Source organism: Eleutherodactylus coqui, chromosome 2, assembly GCF_035609145.1.
Source record: "Eleutherodactylus coqui strain aEleCoq1 chromosome 2, aEleCoq1.hap1, whole genome shotgun sequence".
Classification (NCBI taxonomy): Eukaryota; Metazoa; Chordata; class Amphibia; order Anura; family Eleutherodactylidae; genus Eleutherodactylus; species Eleutherodactylus coqui.
Genome location: NC_089838.1, coordinates 251514754 through 251536068, shown reverse-complemented (window position 1 = coordinate 251536068; position 21315 = coordinate 251514754). Strand labels below are relative to the sequence as shown.

Genomic DNA, 21315 nt, shown 5'->3' with positions numbered 1-21315 from the left:
TTGCTGCACTGACATGGTAATAATAAACCTGCCACTGAAGGGGTTAAATGTAGATATACCATACTGGCTTACAGTTTGACATGTATTTACACTTCATCTTTATGTAAGAGTTTCCAGATGTATGCAATTATACAGCTGAATATATCCAATAGTAACATTTTAAATCTATCTTTTCTAGAATCAAATATCAGAAGAGCTGTGAACCGAAGTTATGTTTCTGTCCTGTTGCAGTTTTACCAAGACTGGCATAGTAGTGACTCTGCCAATCACTACATCCCCATTCGTAGAGGCTTACTTCGGTGTCTCAAACATATCACCAATGTTCGTTCTGGGAGGGAAGCCTTTCATCAAGCCAATGGGATGGAAATACTTTACACTACAGCACAGGTAGATTGATATTGCATAGCAGCATTGGGTGTGTGCTGCATTTACTGCTTTAATGTGAAATACTTTTGCCCTCTCCACTGTTTGCAGTTGTTTTTGCTGCTTGAGGCCTTAGTCACACGGGCGGATCGGCACCCGTACACCGGCACCGATGCGCCCGTCTGACTGTCAGTGAGAAGACGGACGTACCTGCAGACGGCCGTCTCTCTGAAGCGCTGGAGGAAAGAACACATGACCGGCAATGGAGCCGGTCACATGTTCTTTCCTCCAGCGCTGCAGAGAGACGGCCGTCTGCAGGTACGTCCGTCTTCTCACTGACAGTCAGACGGGCGCATCGGCGCCGGTGTACGGGTGCCGATGCGCCCGTGTGACTAAGGCCTGACACTTAAAATCTCCTACATTCAATTTTTGACTGTTTTACCACAGTTATAGTTTTGTGAATCGGTGACGAAAACTGCATATCTACTTTGTAGTGTATAAGTACAGCTTAATTGTGATTTTTGCCATGGTTTAGTAATTTGGTAGCTCTCTGCTAAACCATAACGTCCTATGTAATTATATCTTAACCAGTAGAAAGCCCTTACCACGACCCCTATCTATCCCTTATCTATCTATCTATCTATCTATCTATCTATCTATCTATCTATCTATCTATCCCTTATCTATCTATCTCATATCTATCTATCTCATATCTATCTATCTAGCTATCTATCTATCTATCTATCTATCTCTCTCATATCCATCTATCTATCTATCTATCTAATATCTATCTATCTATCTATCTCTCTCATATCCATCTATCTATCTATCTATCTGTCTATCTAATAATCTATCTATCTCATATCTATCTATCTATCCATCTCATATCTATCTATCTATCTATCTATCTATCTCATATCTATCTATCTATCTATCTATCTCTCTCATATCCATCTATCTATCTACCTATCTATCTATCTATCTAATATCTATCTATCTCTCTCTCTCTCATATCCATCTATCTATCTATCTAATAATCTATCTATCTCATATCTATCTATCCATCTCATATCTATCTATCTATCTATCTATCTATCTATCTATCTATCTATCTATCTATCTATCTATCTATGCATCTATATTAATTCTCAGGAAAATTATTCTGTGGAATTAGGAATAGTTATAATCCAAGGGCATCAGCTATTCTAAATGCCTGAAAAACCCAATGTGGAGATCTCGTTGTTGTGGAACCTCAGCAGATGATTGATAAGAAAGTACATTTTAGGATGTAGGCTTGTGTCTTTGATTGAGGGAAGTAGCTTCACATTGCTTGGGTGGATGCAGATGATGTGAAACATAAAATTTGTTGCAGATGCTATGGTGATGATGAGTGAGTGTGAGGCATAGTGTGCAGTTACATAATACATCCACATGAGGGCAGAGTTGTTTTGATAATAAACTGAACCACATCAGGCTCAGATGTGTGTAAAAAAATAAAAATAAAAATAAATATATATATATACACTACCGTTCAAAAGTTTGGGGTCACCCAAACAATTTTGTGTTTTCCATGAAAAGTCACACTTATTCACCACCATGCGTTGTGAAATGAATAGAAAATAGAGTCAAGACATTGACAAGGTTAGAAATAATGATTTGCATTTGAAATAACATTGTTTTTACGTCAAACTTTGATTTCGTCAAAGAATCCTCCTTTTGCAGCAATTACAGCATTGCACACCTTTGACATTCTAGCTGTTAATTTGTTGAGGTAAGCTTGTGAAATTGCACCCCACGCTTCTAGAAGCATCTCCCACAAGTTGGATTGGTTGGATGGGCACTTCTGGCGTACCATACGGTCAAGCTGCTCCCACAACAGCTCAATGGGGTTCAGATCTGGTGACTGCGCTGGCCACTCCATTACCGATAGAATACCAGCTGCCTGCTTCTGCTGTAAATAGTTCTTGCACAATTTGGAGGTGTGTTTAGGGTCATTGTCCTGTTGTAGGATGAAATTGGTTCCAATCAAGCGCTGTCCACTGGGTATGGCATGGCGTTGCAAAATGGAGTGATAGCCTTCCTTATTCAGAATCCCTTTTACCCTGTACAAATCTCCCACCTTACCAGCACCAAAGCAACCCCAGACCATCACATTACCTCCACCATGCTTAACAGATGGCGTCAGGCATTCTTCCAGCATCTTTTCATTTGTTCTGCGTCTCACAAACGTTCTTCTTTGTGATCCAAACACCTCAAACTTGGATTCATCCGTCCACAACACTTTTTTCCAGTCTTCCTCTGTCCAATGTCTGTGTTCTTTTGCCCATCTTAATCTTTTTCTTTTATTAGCCAGTCTCAGATATGGCTTTTTCTTTGCCACTCTGCCCTGAAGACCAAAATCCCGCAGCCGCCCCTTCACTGTAGATGTTGACACTGGTGTTTTGCGGGTACTATTTAATGAAGATGCCAGTTGGGTACCTGTGAGGCGTCTGTTTCTCAAACTAGAGACTCTAATGTGCTTATCTTCTTGCTTAGTTGTGCAACGCGGCCTCCCACTTCTTTTTCTACTCTGGTTAGAGCCTGTTTGTGCTGTCCTCTGAAGGGAGTAGTACACACCGTTGTAGGAAATCTTCAATTTCTTAGCAATTTCTCGCATGGAATAGCCTTCATTTCTAAGAACAAGAATAGACTGTCGAGTTTCAGAAGAAAGTTCTCTTTTTCTGGCCATTTTGAGCGTTTAATTGACCCCACAAATGTGATGCTCCAGAAACTCAATCTGCTCACAGGAAGGTCAGTTTTGTAGCTTCTGTAACGAGCTAGACTGTTTTCAAATGTGTGAACATGATTGCACAAGGGTTTTCTAATCATCAATTAGCCTTCTGAGCCAATGAGCAAGCACATTGTACCATTAGAACACTGGAGTGATAGTTGCTGGAAATGGGCCTCTATTCACCTTTGTAGATATTGCACAAAAAACCAGGCATTTGCAGCTAGAATAGTCATTTACCACATTAGCAATGTCTAGAGTGCATTTGTTTAAAGTTAGGACTAGTTTAAAGTTATCTTCATTGAAAAGTACAGTGCTTTTCCTTCAAAAATAAGGACATTTCAATGTGACCCCAAACTTTTGAACGGTAGTGTATATAGCATTTTCAATTTTTATTTCTATGTTTGGTGACTTTTATAAGTAGCTTTCTAAGGCAAGAAAAATATTTGCATTACATAGAGAAGACCAACATAGAAATCCGGCCTATGATTTTTATCACTACTCTTTGTAATATAGATGTTATTACTGTGCAGCAAAGTCCTGCAGAGTTTTGTATCTATTACAGCAGATTACAATCTGTTGTGGTGTGGTGCAAGATATTGAAATTGATTGTTCCTTGATAATTCCAACATATACTGTATATTACATTTTTACCGCACTATGTTAGGACAAATGCATTTCTAAAAAAAGTAATTTGGATTTTTTTGTGTTCCCGGAAACTGAGTAGTTAAAATGAAAAATTATTCTGAAGTCATTGCCTGTAAAGGGAATTGAAGAGGTTTCTATATAATAATGTTATATTATGATGAAAAGAACTCTGAGGCTCAGAAAACAAAGGGACAGATGTACCGAGGTTAGAGGCTCAAGTGGGGCCTGTGCCCATAGCGCTGCAGAGAGTGCCAACCAGTCATTTTGTCTCGGCCAAGAAATTCAGATAAAGGGCTAGCAAATTGAATAGTTGCCACAGGTAAAGATGCCATTAAACTTTTTGTTTTGCCATATATGCTAGCTGCAATACCTGGGCTTCACATTGATTCCTACCATATAATGCCTGCCAATAAGTTAAAGGGGTTGTACCACAATAAACTTGTATCACTTATCCATAGGAAGGTTGATAAAAGTCTGATCATGAGGGTCTCAGCACTGAGAATGGTGTCCTCTGTTCCCCTTTCCTCTTCACTGCTTGCATGGAGCTGCTTCATCCATTTTCAGTTGAACTATCAGGAATAGCCAAGCATAGTTAGCTATTTCCATCAGCCTCATTGAAATGAATGGAGTGACGCGATGCATATGTGATTGCTGCTTCATTTAATTTGACATCACTGATGATGGATGCAGCGAGCCCACAGTGATAAGCAGAGTAGGACATGAAACCCTGTTTTCAGGATCGGCAGGGGTCTCAGTGGTGAGGCCCCAACTGATCAGACTTTATCACCTATCCACTGGTGTAACTATTGGGGATGCAGTTGCACCTCGGCCCAGAGGCATTAGGGGGCCCATAAGGCCTCTCTTCTCCATATATGGAGCCCAGTACTATGAATAAAGCATTATAGTTGGGGGCCCTGTTACAGGTTTTGCATTGGGGCCCAGAAGCTTCAAGTTATGCCTCTTAGTTAAGGGGTTAAGAGAAGTTAGGGGGCTCCAAGATAAACTTTTGCACCCGGGCCCATGAGCCTTTAGCTACGCCCCTCCCCTATGGATAGGTGATAAAAATCTGTTGTGCTACAATTCCTTTATTGTGTATTTTTTCCTTTCACTCCATTGTAGAATTTAAATGTCACATTAGCGCTTGTGACGGGAGCCTGCACAGCTCCCTGCATTCTGTACACTATATGTACACAGATATTGTGCCCTGGAAGCAATGCTTTTATGAATAGGACCATATAAGATGGAGTATTATTACAGTTATGTTTATCATCCCTGAGACCTTAGTCAGAAGGGCATTTTTAGCCGCGATTTGCGCATGCGCATGCGTCCGGCGATTTTATAAAACCATTGCTTTGCAATGGTATCGGACACATGAGCGCTTTTTATGCGCTCGTCCGATAAATTATAGAACAAAAAATCGCAGATCGCACCTATCTGCGATCTGCGATTCCTGTTCTCTTCTCTATATGCGCTCAATGGGGCCGGCGGCAGCAGCGCCGACCCCATTGAGAACATATAGAAGACAAATCATTCTTCTCTGCCACAGCTGTAACAGCTGTGGCAGAGAAGAACGATGTTTGCCCATTGAATTCAATGGAGCCGGCAATACAGCCGCTCCATTGAAAGCAATGGGCTGCCGGCGTGCGCGGGGTGAATTGTCGGGAAGGGCTTAAATATATAAGCCCTTCCCTGCAATTCATCCTAAAATGTGTTAAAATAAAAAAAATTGTATACTCACCTTTCCGCTGCAGCCAGAGTCCAGCCGCGGCCGCTGTCAGTTCTCCTGAACTGCTTCTCGGCACTATTCAGCCGGCGGGGCTTTAAAATCCCCGCCTGCTGAATGATCTGCCTCTGATTGGTCACAGCCCTGACCAATCAGAGGCCGGTTTCACTCACACACCCATTCATGAATTCATGAATGGGTGAGTGACTGCTGCCTCTCAGCGCTGAGCCAATCAGGGGCAGGTCTGACTCACATCCATTCATGAATTCATGAATGGGTGTGAGTGAGGCATGCCTCTGATTGGCTCAGCGCTGAGCCAATCAGGGGGCAGGTCTGACTCACACCCCCTTCACACCCACTGCAGGACGGCCGCGCGGAGCTCCGGCTGCCGGGAGAAGGTGAGTATACAATTTTTTTTTATTTTAACATATTTTAGGATGAATTGCAGGGAAGGGCTTATATATTTAAGCCCTTACCGACAATTCATCCCGGGCTCGCCCGCAGCGCATTGCTTTAAATAAAGGCGGCTCTATTGCCGTCTCCATTGAATGCAATGCGCTGGACAGCTCCGGCCCGTTTCTAATGAAACGCGGCTAGGAGCAGATTTTCGGGCGATTTGCGGGCGACTTGCGCGCACCGGTCACGCGATTTGCGGATGCACATCCGTCATGCGATCCGCAAATCGCGTGAAAAAACGCCCGTCTGACTAAGGCCTAAGGGCTACAACAGACAAGCATGTAGCGTAATACACTAACTCCTGCGCAATTTTTTTTAGCACAGCATTTATTTAGCCCTCATGTCTTGCAAATACGGAGCATATTTGTGCAGGCATCACTCATTCACTGGAATGGAGGAATCACCCCATTCTGACTCAAAAGATTAGTTTGCCTAACAAACTGCCTGTACGGGCAGATATGTATGTTTGCACACCTCCAATAGACCTCTATGGAGGACTTTGGTGTGTGAAATGCAGATAGATAGGTAAAGTCCTATTTTTTTGCTCACGCAAATCAATGGGTTCTATTCTCCGCATTATGCATGGGGGAATTTCCCATGCGAATAATCGTGGCATTTCACGTTTGCCTGTTTAAGCCCTTAACACTTTGCAATCCAATTTTGGATTCAGTGTTTCCTAGGGGGCTTTCTCTTTCTGGCATTTAACAATGGCGCCATCTGTTGGCTAGTGCCAGTACTGCAGTATGTGACATGCTGGAGAGGCCTCCGATAGAGCGGCCAGTAATATACAGTAAAAATACCTTACCGGACGTCTTCCGACATCAGAGCTGTACAGCCTTCAATTTGAATGTTGGAAGACGTAAGACAGTGGATTGGAAAGGGTTAAAGTGCATAAAAAGTTGAATAACTCAGTAAATATATTTATTTTATTGTTTTCTTACATTGAGAGCTCCAGTATATTCTGCAGTTGCAATTCCTATAGCTGACATTGAAAACGTTCCTAAAATTTGGCATCGGACACATCCCTTACATTTCAGCTGAGCTCCAATACTAAGTTTTTCCTACATCGGATTAGTTTACAGTGTTTGGTATAGAAAAGAGACTCTCCATAATTTAAGTCACTAAAGTATGTTCTGTGCAGACATTAAAACATCAAGGTACGCCGGGAGATTTCATGTCTGCAGCCTACAGAATTGTAAATGTAACTCTTGACTATAGTACAAGCTGTAACTCATTATCAGTACAGAGAAGTAATACAGTATATATACAAAACCACTCATTTTTTATGTAGATTATATGCAAACTGTAGACTTGTGTTCAAACCTGAACATAAGCACAAAGTTTCTCTGCAGCAGAAGTCTCCTTCAGGGTTGCCGACCAGATCTTTTATTTTTCTGTACACCTTTTTCAAAAATCAGAGAGTGGTAACATTTTTACGAACGCAGTGTAAAAAGCATAATGAACCATGAAGATGAAAAGTGAAGCACACCATTGGTTTTCTAGGGGAATTCTCTGTCAGTTTGATATAACAGACACCTACCTTCAATTAGAGTTGAATCCAAGATGGCCGCATTCAAAATGGCCATCGTGTTGGTCACATGGCCAAACAGGTTTTCCCTGTCCCACACAACTTGTATGCAAAATTGGATCCCTTTCTGACAAACCATTTCCTTCTATATTGGTGTTTCCACTTTTGAGACACACCATATATCTATAGGGTAGAATACTGATATGAACACATAAGCAGCAATTACTATGAGCTGTAATATATCCAAAATTGCAATCGCAATCTGTACAAGGTCACTCAGCTTTCAGACTGTCTAGGAATTTACAGACAGTCTACCACTATACAACCAAAGAAAGTGAGAAAGATTCTTAGGTATGAAGTAAAGTAGATATGCTGTCCTAACACTAGAATGAAAAGGGTTGTCTACTTGTAAACTATTGATGGTCGGTTCTTAGGATAGTTCATCAATAGTAGGTCAAGATTAGTCTATTGGTCTATTACAGACCCCTGCCAATTAGTTGTTTGCTGGGATGGTGTATTCATATAATAAGCTGGTTTCTGCAGGAAGCAGAGAGCACTGTTCCTATGGCAGTGGGCGGGCTTGGAATTGGAAGCCAAGTCCCCATTCACTTCAGTGCGAGCTGGGCCTGCTATACCAAACATAGCCACTCTAGTCAGATTGGAGCTGTCTTTAATCATTGGCTCCCAGAACAATTTAAATGAACTGGTCTGACCGTAAAAGATTATTTATGCCCTACCTAGTCTCAGCATGGACAGGTTTACAGTATGTACTAGTATATGTCTAGCAGAAAGTTAGGGGAAATTATTGATAAGATTTCAATAACTTCTCACTTTTTTTATTTTTCAAAGTTCCATCTCCTATTTTTTCCATGGGAACTCAACTGCAAAATACTGTATCATTGTGTTTATAGCAGATGTTCCCAAACCTCTCTTCAGATAGTCTTGATATGTTTTGAGGATATCTCAAGATCTAAAAGGTAGGTGATTCTTTGATTGCACAGATAAATGGATTTCTTCCAGAAATGTCTCTGATCGCTGCGGATTGTGCTATTTTTTCTATTAATGCTATTGCTAAAGTGTGTCCCTCCAACAATGTGTATATATAGTCAAAGGATTTAAATCATTCATCTTGTCTGACAACCATCACAAATAGCCACAATTAGTTAGTATTTAAGCTGTACGCCAGAGAGGAGGAGATCCACCTCCAACACATCATCATCGGCCCACAACGAAGTGATCACTGAGTACCAATGGAAGCTGAAGTCTAGGGAAGGCTTCCAGGGCTGCCATGCATTTAATCCTTTTAAGCCCTTTCTGTGGCTTAAGAAGGCTTAATAGGATAAAAATGCAGTGTAGTATATTGTAGAAGTGATTAAAAAACGGATTAAATTAAAGGTCCATCTACATGGGGCGAGTGTCGAGCAAACGTTGCCCAACCCTTGTCCCTGTGTTTCCTTGCTCCCATGCTCCTGCATGAGAGCTAGCAGAGCTGGCTGGTTCATGGAGCGTCCAGCAGGGGGTGGGGCAGTGCAAGAGATTTCTCTCCTCTCTCTCCCCCGCCCCTCTCCATTGAGATAACACCGGCCGTTCACTACTGAACGGCCGCTGTTTAAATTGAACGATAAGTGATGAGCTTATCGTCCACCGTTTATGCACCTTAAATATCAACAATGAGCTCATCGTTCAGTTTAAACAGCAGCTGTTCAGGAGTGAACAGATGCTGTGTTATTTCAATGGAGGGGGCAGGGGAGCGAGAGGAGAGAAATCTCCTGCACTGCCCCACCCCCCTGCTGGCCGCTCCGTGAACGAGCCAGCTGTGCTAGCTCTCGTGCAGGAGCACGGGAGCGAGAAAGCATAGGGACGTGTGTTAGGCATCATTTGCCTGACAGTCGTCCCGTGTAAATGGACCTTTACTTCCTAAGGGAACTAAAAAAGTAAGATAAAGTTGCATAACATTTTTAAAAATAAAACAGAATATTAAAAGTTAATTAGAAAACTCCTCCCTTTTTCAATAAAACAATCAAAGCAATAAAAAATCTAAACACAATTGGTATTGCCATGTGCAAAAAGCCTGAACTATATTATTTATCCCACATGATGAACAACATTAAAAAAAAGCATAATACCAGAATTTAATTTTTTCCTTACCCCTTTTCCCAATAAAAAGTAAAAAAAAAAATCATATGTACCAAAAGATGGTAGCATGAAAACTACAGCTCACCTTGGAATAAAACAAGCCCTCACACAGCCACATTAACGGAAAAAATTAAAAAAGAGATATGAGGCTCCCTGGCTCAGCAAACCCAAAGCCCCTATTATTAATAAAAAGGTTTTTAAGTTATTAAAAGTCTATAAGCATGGTATCAGTTTAATGGTTGGTGTAATTTTTGGTGACCAATAGAATAAAATGCACAGATCATTTTTAAGCATAATACAAAAACCTTAAGGGCTCAGTCACACAGGCGCATCCGGGCACCGATGCACTCGTCTTACTGCACGATAAGACGGCCGCACTGGAGGTACAGACGACTCTCCGCACTGCCGCAAGAAAAAGAACACATGATCGGCTACATTGCCGGTCATGTGTTCTTTCTTCCGGTGGTGCGGAGAGTCGTCCGTTCCTACAGTGCAGCCATCTTCTTCGTGCAGTAAGACGGGCGCATCGGTGCCCGGATGCGCCCGCGTGACTGAGCCCTAAAAGCAAAAAACCCAAAATTTGCATTTCACCCCACTTAAAATTTTTGAAAAGTTTTCCTATGCATTATGTAAAAAATTAATTGTTACTATTAAAAATACAACTTGTCCTGCAGAAACAAGCCCTCTTAGAGCCATGTCAACAGGAATTAAAAAAAAAACATGGCTTTTGAAAGGCAAGGATAAAAAAATCAAAAGCTTCAAAAATGGCAGGTAGTTGAAGGGTTAAATGGCAGTTATGAATGCTGAATCTAATACTAAGGGTTATCTTTGATACTGCTGATTAATTTACCACATTTTTCTCTATATTTCTTTTATTCTTAGGAATCTCTGCATTGCAAAAACTTGGACCCCTTAGTCAGTGCTGCAATCCAGGTTATGAGGAAGTGTTGCCCAAAATGGACACTACCACTGTCTTCTATATCCAGCTCCTACATGTATCTTGTCCCTGGAACAAATAAACCAATTTCAAGAAAAATCTACGACCAAGAAGGTTTGTAGACAAAAATTTTATATTAAGAGTTATTCTTTTAAAGGGGTTCTGTCATTCGAAAAAAAAATCTATACTTACCTATTTCTCCCCAGGCAGTCTTCTTACTGCATCTTCTGCTCACCCACCTTCCCTTGACTTCCGCAGTCCTTCGGATCACATCACCTCCAGCTGGCCAGATCCTCTTTTTCCTGTGACGTTATGTATATTCTCTGCACTCTCCTTCCTGCAGGTCAGTGTATGCCACATCACTAGTGACGTAGCATTTACTGCCTTGCAGGGAATGCCGAATCCTATGCCAGACTATTGCCGCGAATGCGCATTCGTGCTGTCTCGCAGCAATAGTGTATGAACACTCGCGTCGAAATATCGCACATCCGCAGTCTCGGCAGTAGTCCGGCATAGGCGTTGGCATTCCCTGCTAGGCAGTGAACGCTACGGCATTAGGGACGTAGCGTACATTGATCTGCAGGTAGCAGAATGCCGAGAATGGATGCTACATAACAGCAAGAAGAGGATTCAGCCAGCTGGAGGTGAAGTGATGCGGGGGGACTGGAGGAGCCATGAGAAGATCGGAGAGGAGAAGATGCAGTAAGAAGACTGTCTGGGGAGGAATAGTTAAGTATTGCATTTTTTTTTCTAATGACAAAACCCCTTTAATGAATTGTAGAGTCCCATTCACTTTTAAGTGCCTAATTTGTAAAATAAGCATGTAGTATAAACCTCTAAATCCAGTTCAGTCCAGGCATAAATAATCTAAGACAATAGACAAGGCATTTTGGAGGATTTCCTGGCTTTTGGAAATCAATCTAGGTTCATTTAAGATCTAATAGACCATATTGAATTTTTAGGATAAGAATGTTACTTACTGTAAGTATCAGACAATGATTTATCAATTGATTTTTGCCATTGCATTATTGTGGTCCAGAGTTGCATTAATAATACTATGATTTTCATTGCAAACGTTCATCAAATTTGGCATTAGACACATCCCTTACAGTTTAACTGTTTTCCAATAATGTAGTATTAGTACTGAGGTGCTAGAAAGTTTTTAGATCTTTTAGCATTTTCTGAATTTTACCACAAATGTCACAAAAATTGTAATCTTCTGACCTGCTCTAATATCTGCAAATTAATAGCAGCCGCTAATTAATAAGTGATTCTAAAAATTCTGAAATGGATATTTTCAAAAAATGATATTCTAAGTCGATTTATATAAGGGTGAAGTCACACGAACGTATATCGGCTCGGTTTTTACGCCGAGCCGATATACGTTGTCCTCGTGTGCAGGGGGGGGGGGAGGATGGACGAGCCAGGAGCAGGAACTGAGCTCCCGCCCCCCTCTCCGCCTCCTCTCCGCCCCTCTGCACTATTTGCAATGGGAAGAGGCGGGGGCGGGGCTACATTCCGCGAATTAGCCCTGCCCCTGTCCCACCCTTCCCCATTGCAAATAGTGCAGAGGGGCGGAGAGGAGGCGGAGAGGGGGGCGGGAGCTCAGTTCCTGCTCCTGGCTCTTCCATCCTCCCCCCCTGCACACGAGGACAACGTATATCGGCTCGGCACGAAAACCTGAACTTTGAGCAGTTCGTCTCGGCCAAACCCACCAAAGGAACAAGGAAAAGACTTTTCCTTCTTCTTCCATCTTTTTCCTTCTTTCTTTCTTCTTTTTCTTCATTAACTTTGCCTTAAAAACAGTTCATGAAAGTCCCAAACTTTCTAGCTTCACCTTACCCCTTCTGCAATGTTTCTGAATATAAAGGACATATTTGCCAATGATGTGGTTACAATGATGAAACAAAACATTTATGTATTTATTATTCTTACCAATTTATTCAATTTAATCTCATAGATGATTCTGAGGATGAAGATGAAGATATGAATACAAACCTCACAAATGATGAAAACAAAGATGAAGTTTGTATTTTTCACTGTATCACACATACTTAGATTCCTGCTAGATTCTAATATAGTTTAATTATGATCATAACTACAGATGGAATGTGAATACATTAAGTGTAGAATGAGATAGGATTGCTCAAACTCATATGTACAAACGTTTGACAGCACAGTGGTGCATGCCACCTAGGAGTTTTTCACAGTTTTCATCCAAAAATAAATGAATGACAACAGCAATTCTAGGGAAGTAAAGTAAAGACTATTTAATTTAACCACATAATATGTTATATGCAATTAGGGTGCTGCCATATGTAATTATTGTGGGCTGTGTTGAAAGAAAATATACCTTTTAGCTTTTACCTTCTAAATCAAAATCACAGAGGTGAGAGAAAAAATGTACAAAGACATAACTCATAGAAAAAGAAGCGAAATATGCATTCCCTGATAAATTGTAGGACAGGCTCAATCACCATGTTCCCTGATAGCATGCAGAGAGCTAGATTGTGATAAGAGGGAGCAATTGTTCAGTGCAAACTAAAATGCAGCCACACACCTCAAACCAAATGGGGGAGGAGTGACTTCAGACAAAATAGTCTGCACATGTGAACTAATACCAAAGATGTCAGCCAGACTATACATGATTACAATCCATACTGGCAAAGTAGTGAATTGCCCTGTATCACCACAGTGTGCCACACTGGTGTGACACCTCAGGCTCCCTCAGCATCTATAGCCGACTGCATGCAAAACAAATACTGATAAATGCGGGTGTTAGTTAGCATTTTGGCCAAAACACATAGGCTGACGGGGCACGGCAAAGCCACCACGCATCATCAGAACCTACACTATCTCATTTATTAACTATATTAAAATCATAGAGGTTAGAGAAAAATTATACAAAGACATAACTCACAGAAAAAGAAGCCAAGAATACATCCCCTGATACGTTGCAGGGCAGGCTCAATCACCATGTTCCCCGATAGCATGCGGAGAGACAGATTGGAAAAAGGGGCAACAATTGTTCAGTGCAGACCTCTCCACCAGAAGCTAGGGGTTGACTGGCCTTAGTTGGAGTTTAGGCACTAGTCACTTCCCTAGCTGCCGATTTGCTGGTGGTCTGTGCTGTTCTGTCCTCATCTACAAAACAGCATCAGAGGCGGAGGCTAAGAACCCGGCACACAGCGCAGAACACAGAAGTGTGCATTACCACCACACCTTGTGCTGTGGTGGCCAGCTGTGCCTTGACTGCCAAGTGCTGTACAGCCAGCAGCAGTAGTAGTAGCTAGTGCAGATTCAGTGCCTGGAGCTGGGCAGCCAACAGCTGTAGCGGCCGCTGCCACAGTGCCAGCGGTGCTTCCAGCTGCATTTGTTGGTCTGGAGAAGATGGCTGGACAGCAGCAGTAGTGGGCAATGCAGCAGTGCTGATGCCGCTTCTAGCGGCATGTGTTCCTGGGGACCAGAAGGATGAAGGAGGAGGTCGACCTAAGGAGGTCACGTCTGGGGCAGCCAATCAGCCGCTGGGGATGTTTCCTCATACTCAAGACTGCCATACCATGTCTCTATCCATAATTTTTGTCTCCATCCATTATTTTGGTGGAGACATAATGCACCAGTACCCTAAAATGCAGCCACACACATCAAACTGTGATTTTAATCTAGTTAATAGTGAGATGGCATAGGTTCTGACATACGTGTGGTGGCCTTGTCATGGCCCGGCAGCTTATGTGTTTTGGCCAAAATGCTAACACCAGTATTTATCAGTATTTTTTTGTGTGCAGGCTGCTATAGATGCTGATGGAGCCTGGGGTGCCACACCCGTGTGGCGCACTGTGGTGATACAGGACAATTCACTACTTTGCCAGTATGGGTTGTAATCCTCCACAATGTGGCACACTTATCTATGGCTGATATCTTTGGTATGGGTTCACATGTGCACACTATTTTGTCTGAACTCACCCTAACCCCATTTGGTTGGAGGTGTGTGACTGCATTTTAGTTTGCACTGAACAATTGCTGCCTCATTGCAATCTGGCTTTCTGCATGCTATCAGGGAACATGGTGATTGAGCCTGTCCTGCAACATATCAGGGGATTTATATTTGGCTTCTTTTTCTATCACCACCTCAATCAAAATTAGTTGTCACCTAGACACTAATAATTTTAATCAGTGTATTTGTAATTTGAGTATTTTTCCCTAAAATGTATTTTATACAGGTATACATTTAACAATATGCAGGAAGATTACGGTATGAAGTCAGCATTTAGATGCAATTTACGAAAAAATACAATTTCAGTTCAAGCAAGTCCAAGGTTAGGCAAGTCTTCTGCCTGACTAGTAGCTTCATTTCCAAAGAAATGTCTTTGTGAAAAAAATAGCATAAGCACCATAATAATCAGTTTTGCAATAAGACTATCACATGGGTCATTTTAATATTACCCATTCTGTATCAGTTGCTGTTAGAGATGAGCGAGTATACTTGCTAAAGGCAATTGCTCGAGCGAGCATTGCCTTTAGCGAGTATCTCCCCCGTTCGAGACTGCAGGTTCGGGTGCTGGAGCGGGGGAGCGGTGAGTAGCGGCTGTCAGCAGGAGGGAGCGGGGGGGAGAGAGGGAGAGAGAGATCTCCCCCCGTCGCGCCCCGCTCCCCCCCGCAGCTCCGTGCCCGCTGCCGGCACCCGAACCTTCCGTCTCGAGCGGGGGAGATACTCGCTAAAGGCAATGCTCGCTCGAGCAATTGCCTTTAGCGAGTATACTCGCTCATCTATAGTTGCTGTCATTGATTGATGATGGATGTAATTTTACTATAGAGTAATAAAACAATAAAACCTCTCCACAACCAAGCTTTTGAGAAGACCACCCATGATCTCAAACACATGTTTCTGTCAGGAAAACAAAGGCAAGTTTTTTTTCTAGGTACCTGTGGGATATAAATGGTAGCCTTTTGGTAAAACAAAGTCAATTTTAAAAGCTAAATAAGAAATACATTGACATCTCAAAAGACCTCACATTTGAAAGTACCACCCTTTGTCCAGAACAAACTTGTTCTGGCATATTTTCCAAAAATATGGGGAAAATCTATCTAATGTTTTTAACATTTTAGGACAGTTTTCTGCCATTAAAAAATCACAAACTTTAGTTGAAGAGATAATATTTTCAAGCATTTGGCTTTTTCTTGCAGAGTACATGATGATTTTAACTCTCATGAAAATAACAGCACCTTGTTGTTTTTCTAGGATGATGACGACTTGGAGACAGACTTGAAGAAGTTGAAGTCAGTGCCTGTACCTGACCGACCAGTTGAGGAATTTAAGCAGTATAAAGCATTTTGTTTAGAACTTTTTGACTCCAAGGTAAGGTACATTACTTAACTGGCATGCCTGTAAATAGCTAGATTAATAGAATTATTATGCTTACAGACACATATGGCCATTGCTGTAGAATGTCGAAGAAAACAATTCACTTATGTATGTAGTACTCTAATGGATTACAAAGAGTATGCTTTGGGCTTTGTTCATTAGCTCTGTTTTTGTCAATTACAGTAGATACTGCACTTACAATACATGATTTGGATATATGACAGCAGGGGCCTTTAGTAATACTTGTTCTGAAGATTGAAAACTCATTTATTTGAGTTGGTTTATTTCTAGGTCGGAAAGATCTATTGAAATCAGTATAACTATGACATTCAGAAAGTAGCATTTTGTAGTGACTAGCAAGACAGTGGCAATATGTTTTATCCCAGGGGATACAAAACTTCTGTATTCACATCGAAATGTGTTGTTGGAATAATACATAATAACTGACTATTAAGTCATGCTGTAATTGAAGTTATCTTTGAACTCCATTCATAGTTAAGCCAATCCACTAATCAACTAGACTTCTTTGTCTGGCATGACTATCCTCAGTTTCACATGCTAATTTAATTGTGCTCTCTATACTCTAAATTGATGTGGTTTCTCTCTCAGATACTTATAGTCCTTTTAGAAGGCCAGTTACCGGGCTCAAGTGCTCCTCCACACACTTGTTTAGCCAACAATCGGGCTATGTAAAGCAGCCAATGATCGATCGATGAATGAACAAGCACTCATTCGTTGGCTGATCGGCTCATTTATGTGAGAAGAAAAATGTTCTCTGATCGGCGATACATTTTCCTATGTAAACAGGAAAATGTACAGCCAGCCTATGGTAGGGAACAATCATATTAACAATCTTTTGTCCCCATGAGCCAATTCTCGGCCCATGTAGAAGAAAATGAAATGAGCACTGATCGACGTATGGAAAAGGACTGTGAGATGTAGTGAATATTTTAGGAGAAAGAGGACAGCTGTCTGCTAGCTGTTAATGCAGTAGCACAGGGTATATAAAATGGGATAAGGTACATAGGAGAAACACATGATGGCTTATTCCATCATATTTAGGTCAGATAAATCTTTTATATTGATTGGAATCTCATATTGCAATATGCAATATTATATGAAATAAATATAATTCTATCATCTGGCTTATATATTTCTGGTATGATTTTAACTCACTGGACCTATAAAGCCAGCTGTACATATCAGATAGCTGTTGGCCAAACGATCAATCAACTGACAGCTATTCTGAACCATAGACATGTGTGCCTGGCTGCGCATGCATGAGTGCTAAATGGGGAAAGGGGAGTATACCACTGCCAGACATTTACTTGTGTGGTGGGGGTATATCCTTCTTAGAACAAAAGGATCAAGTAAGTTGGAATCCCACAACCTCATTCTTCTTTAGCCTGACATCTTCCATCAGGACACAGCCATGCTCATCCGTTCCTGCTGAAAGCAATGAATTGGGTTGACATTAATCTAAGATACCAGCATAAGGGCTCCCACACACTTGCGATTGCGGTTTTTGTTAACGCGATTGTCAATGGGACTTTCTATTGTAAAAAAACGCAACGCACGCAACTGCGTTTTTGCTGCATTGCTTTGCGTTGCATTTTTAACATTAGAAAGTACCATTGACAATCGCGTTAACAAAAAACGCAATCGCAAGTGTGTGGGAGCCCTAAGATAAACTAATTAGCTTAATTGTATCACTTGAAGCCTTTTATAGAAGACTAAAGGCTCTTTTACACACAACGATTATTGCTCAAAATTCGCTTAAAAGCCATCTTTTGAAGGATAATCATTGTGTGTAAATGTACGCCCATCGTGCACTTTTCGTCCATCACTGACTTCAGGTCTGCATGAAATCCTCGTCCCTCAGGATGATAAGATAGGCTGAATTGCATGCTGTGTTCTCCACGAGCAGCGCTGATAACAGCTTATAAGATTCTTTAACAGCTGTTAACAGTAGCTGTCCCGCTGGAGAACAATAGTGATGTATTTAGAGAACAGGCCACCCGCTGTTCTCTAAATACATGTAATGAGATACTAAAGGGCTGATTAGCCCATTAGTACCTATGAAAAATGATCGCTCAAAACTGTCAGTTTCTGATGAATTTTGGGCGATCATCTCTGCGTGTAAATGCACCTTAAAACTAACAATAAGCCATTAGATAAAACTAACAATATGCTATCGCCCACAATGCTGATGAGAATTGCTGATAAATTAACGTATGATCATAATTCCAATCCCATGCCACCTCCATCACAAAATTTCATGAGCCACAAATGTGGGTATAAACGGGACTCAGATGCCAGTACTTCTACACATCTCCACAATTCAACAACCCATTCTAAAACAAAAGATTTTTTTACCCAGAGTGCAGGTGAACCCCTAAAAGGATTTGTTTACCAAGAGTATAGGTGAACCCTTGAAAGATTTGCTTATTAAGAGTGTTGTTGAACCCCTGAAAGATTTGTTTACCAAGAGTATAGGTAAACCCCTAAAAGGATTTGTTTACCAAGAGTATAGGTAAGCCCCTAAAAGGATTTGTTTACCAAGAGTATAGGTAAGCCCCTAAAAGGATTTGTTTACCAAGAGTATAGGTAAGCCCCTAAAAGGATTTGTTTACCAAGAGTATAGGTGCACCCTTGAAAATTTTGTGTACCAAGAGTGCAGGTACAAACCTGAAAGATTTTTAGAGCGACAGCTCGTACTTGCTTAATGGGATTCAGGTGGCGGTCCATCAACAGGCAAGCTACCGCCTGTCCCAGCCCCTGCCTCTCCCTGAGGGGCTTGTTAACCAATGCCCCAAGGAAAGACAGCATGAACTGTAAAGAAATTAGTGGCCAAAGATAGACACCGCGCTGGGATACGTTTCCGTCTGCCGCTTGACCCTTTTAAAATTGGGCTTCATAGCTAACAAACCACAGACAAATTAATGTATGATTGTAAGTGCCATCCCATGCCACCTCCGTCGCAGCATTTCATTAGTCACAAACGCCAGCATCACCGCGGCGTTCTACTTCTCCCTCAGCAGCAGGTACTGTTTCACCACACCCAGGACCTTGGCCTCTGCTCACACCCTCATTCGGACGCCCACATCCACGTTCTCATCCTCGACCCTTACCCCTAGTGTTGATCATGTTGTATAATGCACTGCGTCAAAATGCTGCGCAAACTGCAAGGTATTTTGCGTATGCTTTAAGCTAAAACTAGACAGTGTAAAATGGGTACAGTCTTGTTATATAGTGCGGATCAACAGGACACACACAGGATATATTGCATATACTTTAGCAAAAAATAGACAGTGTAAAATGAGTATAGTCTTGTTATGTAGTGCAGATTGACAGGACACACACTAAGGGCTCAGTCACATGGGTGCTGATCCGCCGTGTTCCTGCATGATGAGATGGCCGCACCGCATGCAGACGACTCTCTGCATGACCGGCTCCATTGCCGGCCATGTGTTCTTTTACCGGCTGGTGCGGAGAGTGGTCCGCACCTGCAGTGCAGAGGTCAGATCCGTGTAGGAACACGGGCAGTTTGGCGCCCGTGTGATTGAGCCCTAAGGGTATTTTACGTTCACTTTAGCAAAAAATAGACAGTGTAAAATGAGTACAATCTTGTTATATAGTGAGGATTGACAGGACACAGACTAAGGGTATTTTACTTACGCTTTAAGCCAAAAATAGAGGGTGTAAAATGAGTACAGTCTTGTTATATAGTGCGGATAGACAGGGCACACACTGAGGGCTCAGTCAGCCGGGCGTTTTTTCACGCGATTCGCGCATGCGCATGCGTCTGGCGATTTTATAAAACCATTGCTTTGCAATGGTATCGGACACATGAGCGCTTTTTATGCGCTCATCCGATAAGTTATAGAACAGAAATCGCAGATCGCACCTATCTGCGATCTGCGATTCCTGTTTTCTTCTCTATATACGCTCAATGGGGCTGGCGGCAGCAGCGCCGACCCCATTGAGAACATATAGTAGGCAAATCATTCTCCTCTGCCACAGCTGTAACATCTGTGGCAGAGAAGAATGATGTTTGCCCATTGAAAGCAATGGGCTGCCGGCGATCGCACGATGAATTTTCGGGAAGAGCTTAAAAATATAAGCCCTTCCTGGAAATTCATCCAGAAATGTGTAAAAACAAAAAAAAAAAATATACTCACCTGGTCCTGGCAGACAGGGTTCAGCCGCGGCCGGCGGCAGTTCTCCTGAACTGCTCTGAGTAGTATTCAGCAGCCGGGGATTTAAAATCCCCGCCTGCTGAATGAGCTGCCTCTGATTGGTCACAGCCTCACCAATCAGAGGCAGCTCTCACTTACCCATTCATGAATTCATGAATGGGTGAGTGAGTGCTGCCTCTGATTGGCTCAGCGCAGGGACCAATCAGGGGCAGCTCTCAGCTGTGATTGAATTCAATGCGCTGGACAGCTCCGGCCCGTTTCTATTGAAACGCGGCTAGGAGCAGTTTTTTCAGGCGATTTTTCGGCCCGGTCACGCGATTTGCGGATGCGCATCCGTCATGCGATTCGCAAATCGCGGGAAAAAACGCCCATGTGACTAAAGCCTAAGGGTATTTTGCATGCACTTTAGCAGAAAATAGACTGTAAAATGAGTACAGTCTTCAGTCTAATTATATAGTGCGGATGGACAGGACACACACTGGGGTATTTTGCATACACTTTAGCAAATAACAGAAGATGTAAAATGAGTACAGTCTTGTTATGTAGTGTGGATCAACAGGACACACACTTGGGCCTATTATGCAAATGCTTTCAGCCAAAAACAACAAAAAAAAATAAAAAATGAGAGGAGTTTTGTTAGTTCCTATATATTCTGTGTACACCAGTAGCAGTATACTGTATAGAACCGGCAACAGTATGCAGTACACAGCCAGGATGCTTGTGAATATTTTGTGCGCACTACTGGTCCCAGGCAGCCAAACTGATGATGCACAAAAGTGGAGTTGTAGTCCTGAAAAGGACTATTGGGTTCTTTGAAGATGGATCCCTGCCTGAACGCTCCTTCTAACCTACACTAACGCTCTCCCTCATTCACAGCAGCTCTGTCCCTCAGCTAATCCAGCCTTCATGTGAGGCGAGCATCAGGTGACCTGAGTTTTATGATTCTAGGCCACCTAATCCGGCCAGCCAATCACTGCTATAGACGTGCACAGGGTTGGCACGTCATAGCAGGAGGTGTGAAAGCCTTTCCTGCATGTTCATTGCCTAAAAAGACGCTAAACATGTGGGGAGGAGAGGGTGAAATTTTCTCGAACACCGCGTAGTGCTCGCTCGAGTAACGAGTACTTTCGAGCATGCTAATGCTCGAACGAGCATACTCGCTCATCTCTATAAGCCATGCATATGGACAAGGCAGT

General features: G+C 42.2%; 1 protein-coding gene across 1 annotated transcript in view; it reads left to right on the top strand.

Moving 5' to 3' along the window:
* The window catches only part of AGBL1 (AGBL carboxypeptidase 1), a 602072-nt gene that overhangs the window by 77345 nt on the left and 503412 nt on the right, over positions 1 to 21315 (top strand). Inside the window, exons 8-11 of the mRNA XM_066589394.1 lie at positions 179 to 387; positions 10504 to 10672; positions 12519 to 12583; positions 15798 to 15914. Of these exons, the coding sequence (XP_066445491.1) occupies positions 179 to 387; positions 10504 to 10672; positions 12519 to 12583; positions 15798 to 15914 (560 nt within the window). The remainder of the gene's footprint in view (positions 1 to 178; positions 388 to 10503; positions 10673 to 12518; positions 12584 to 15797; positions 15915 to 21315) is intronic.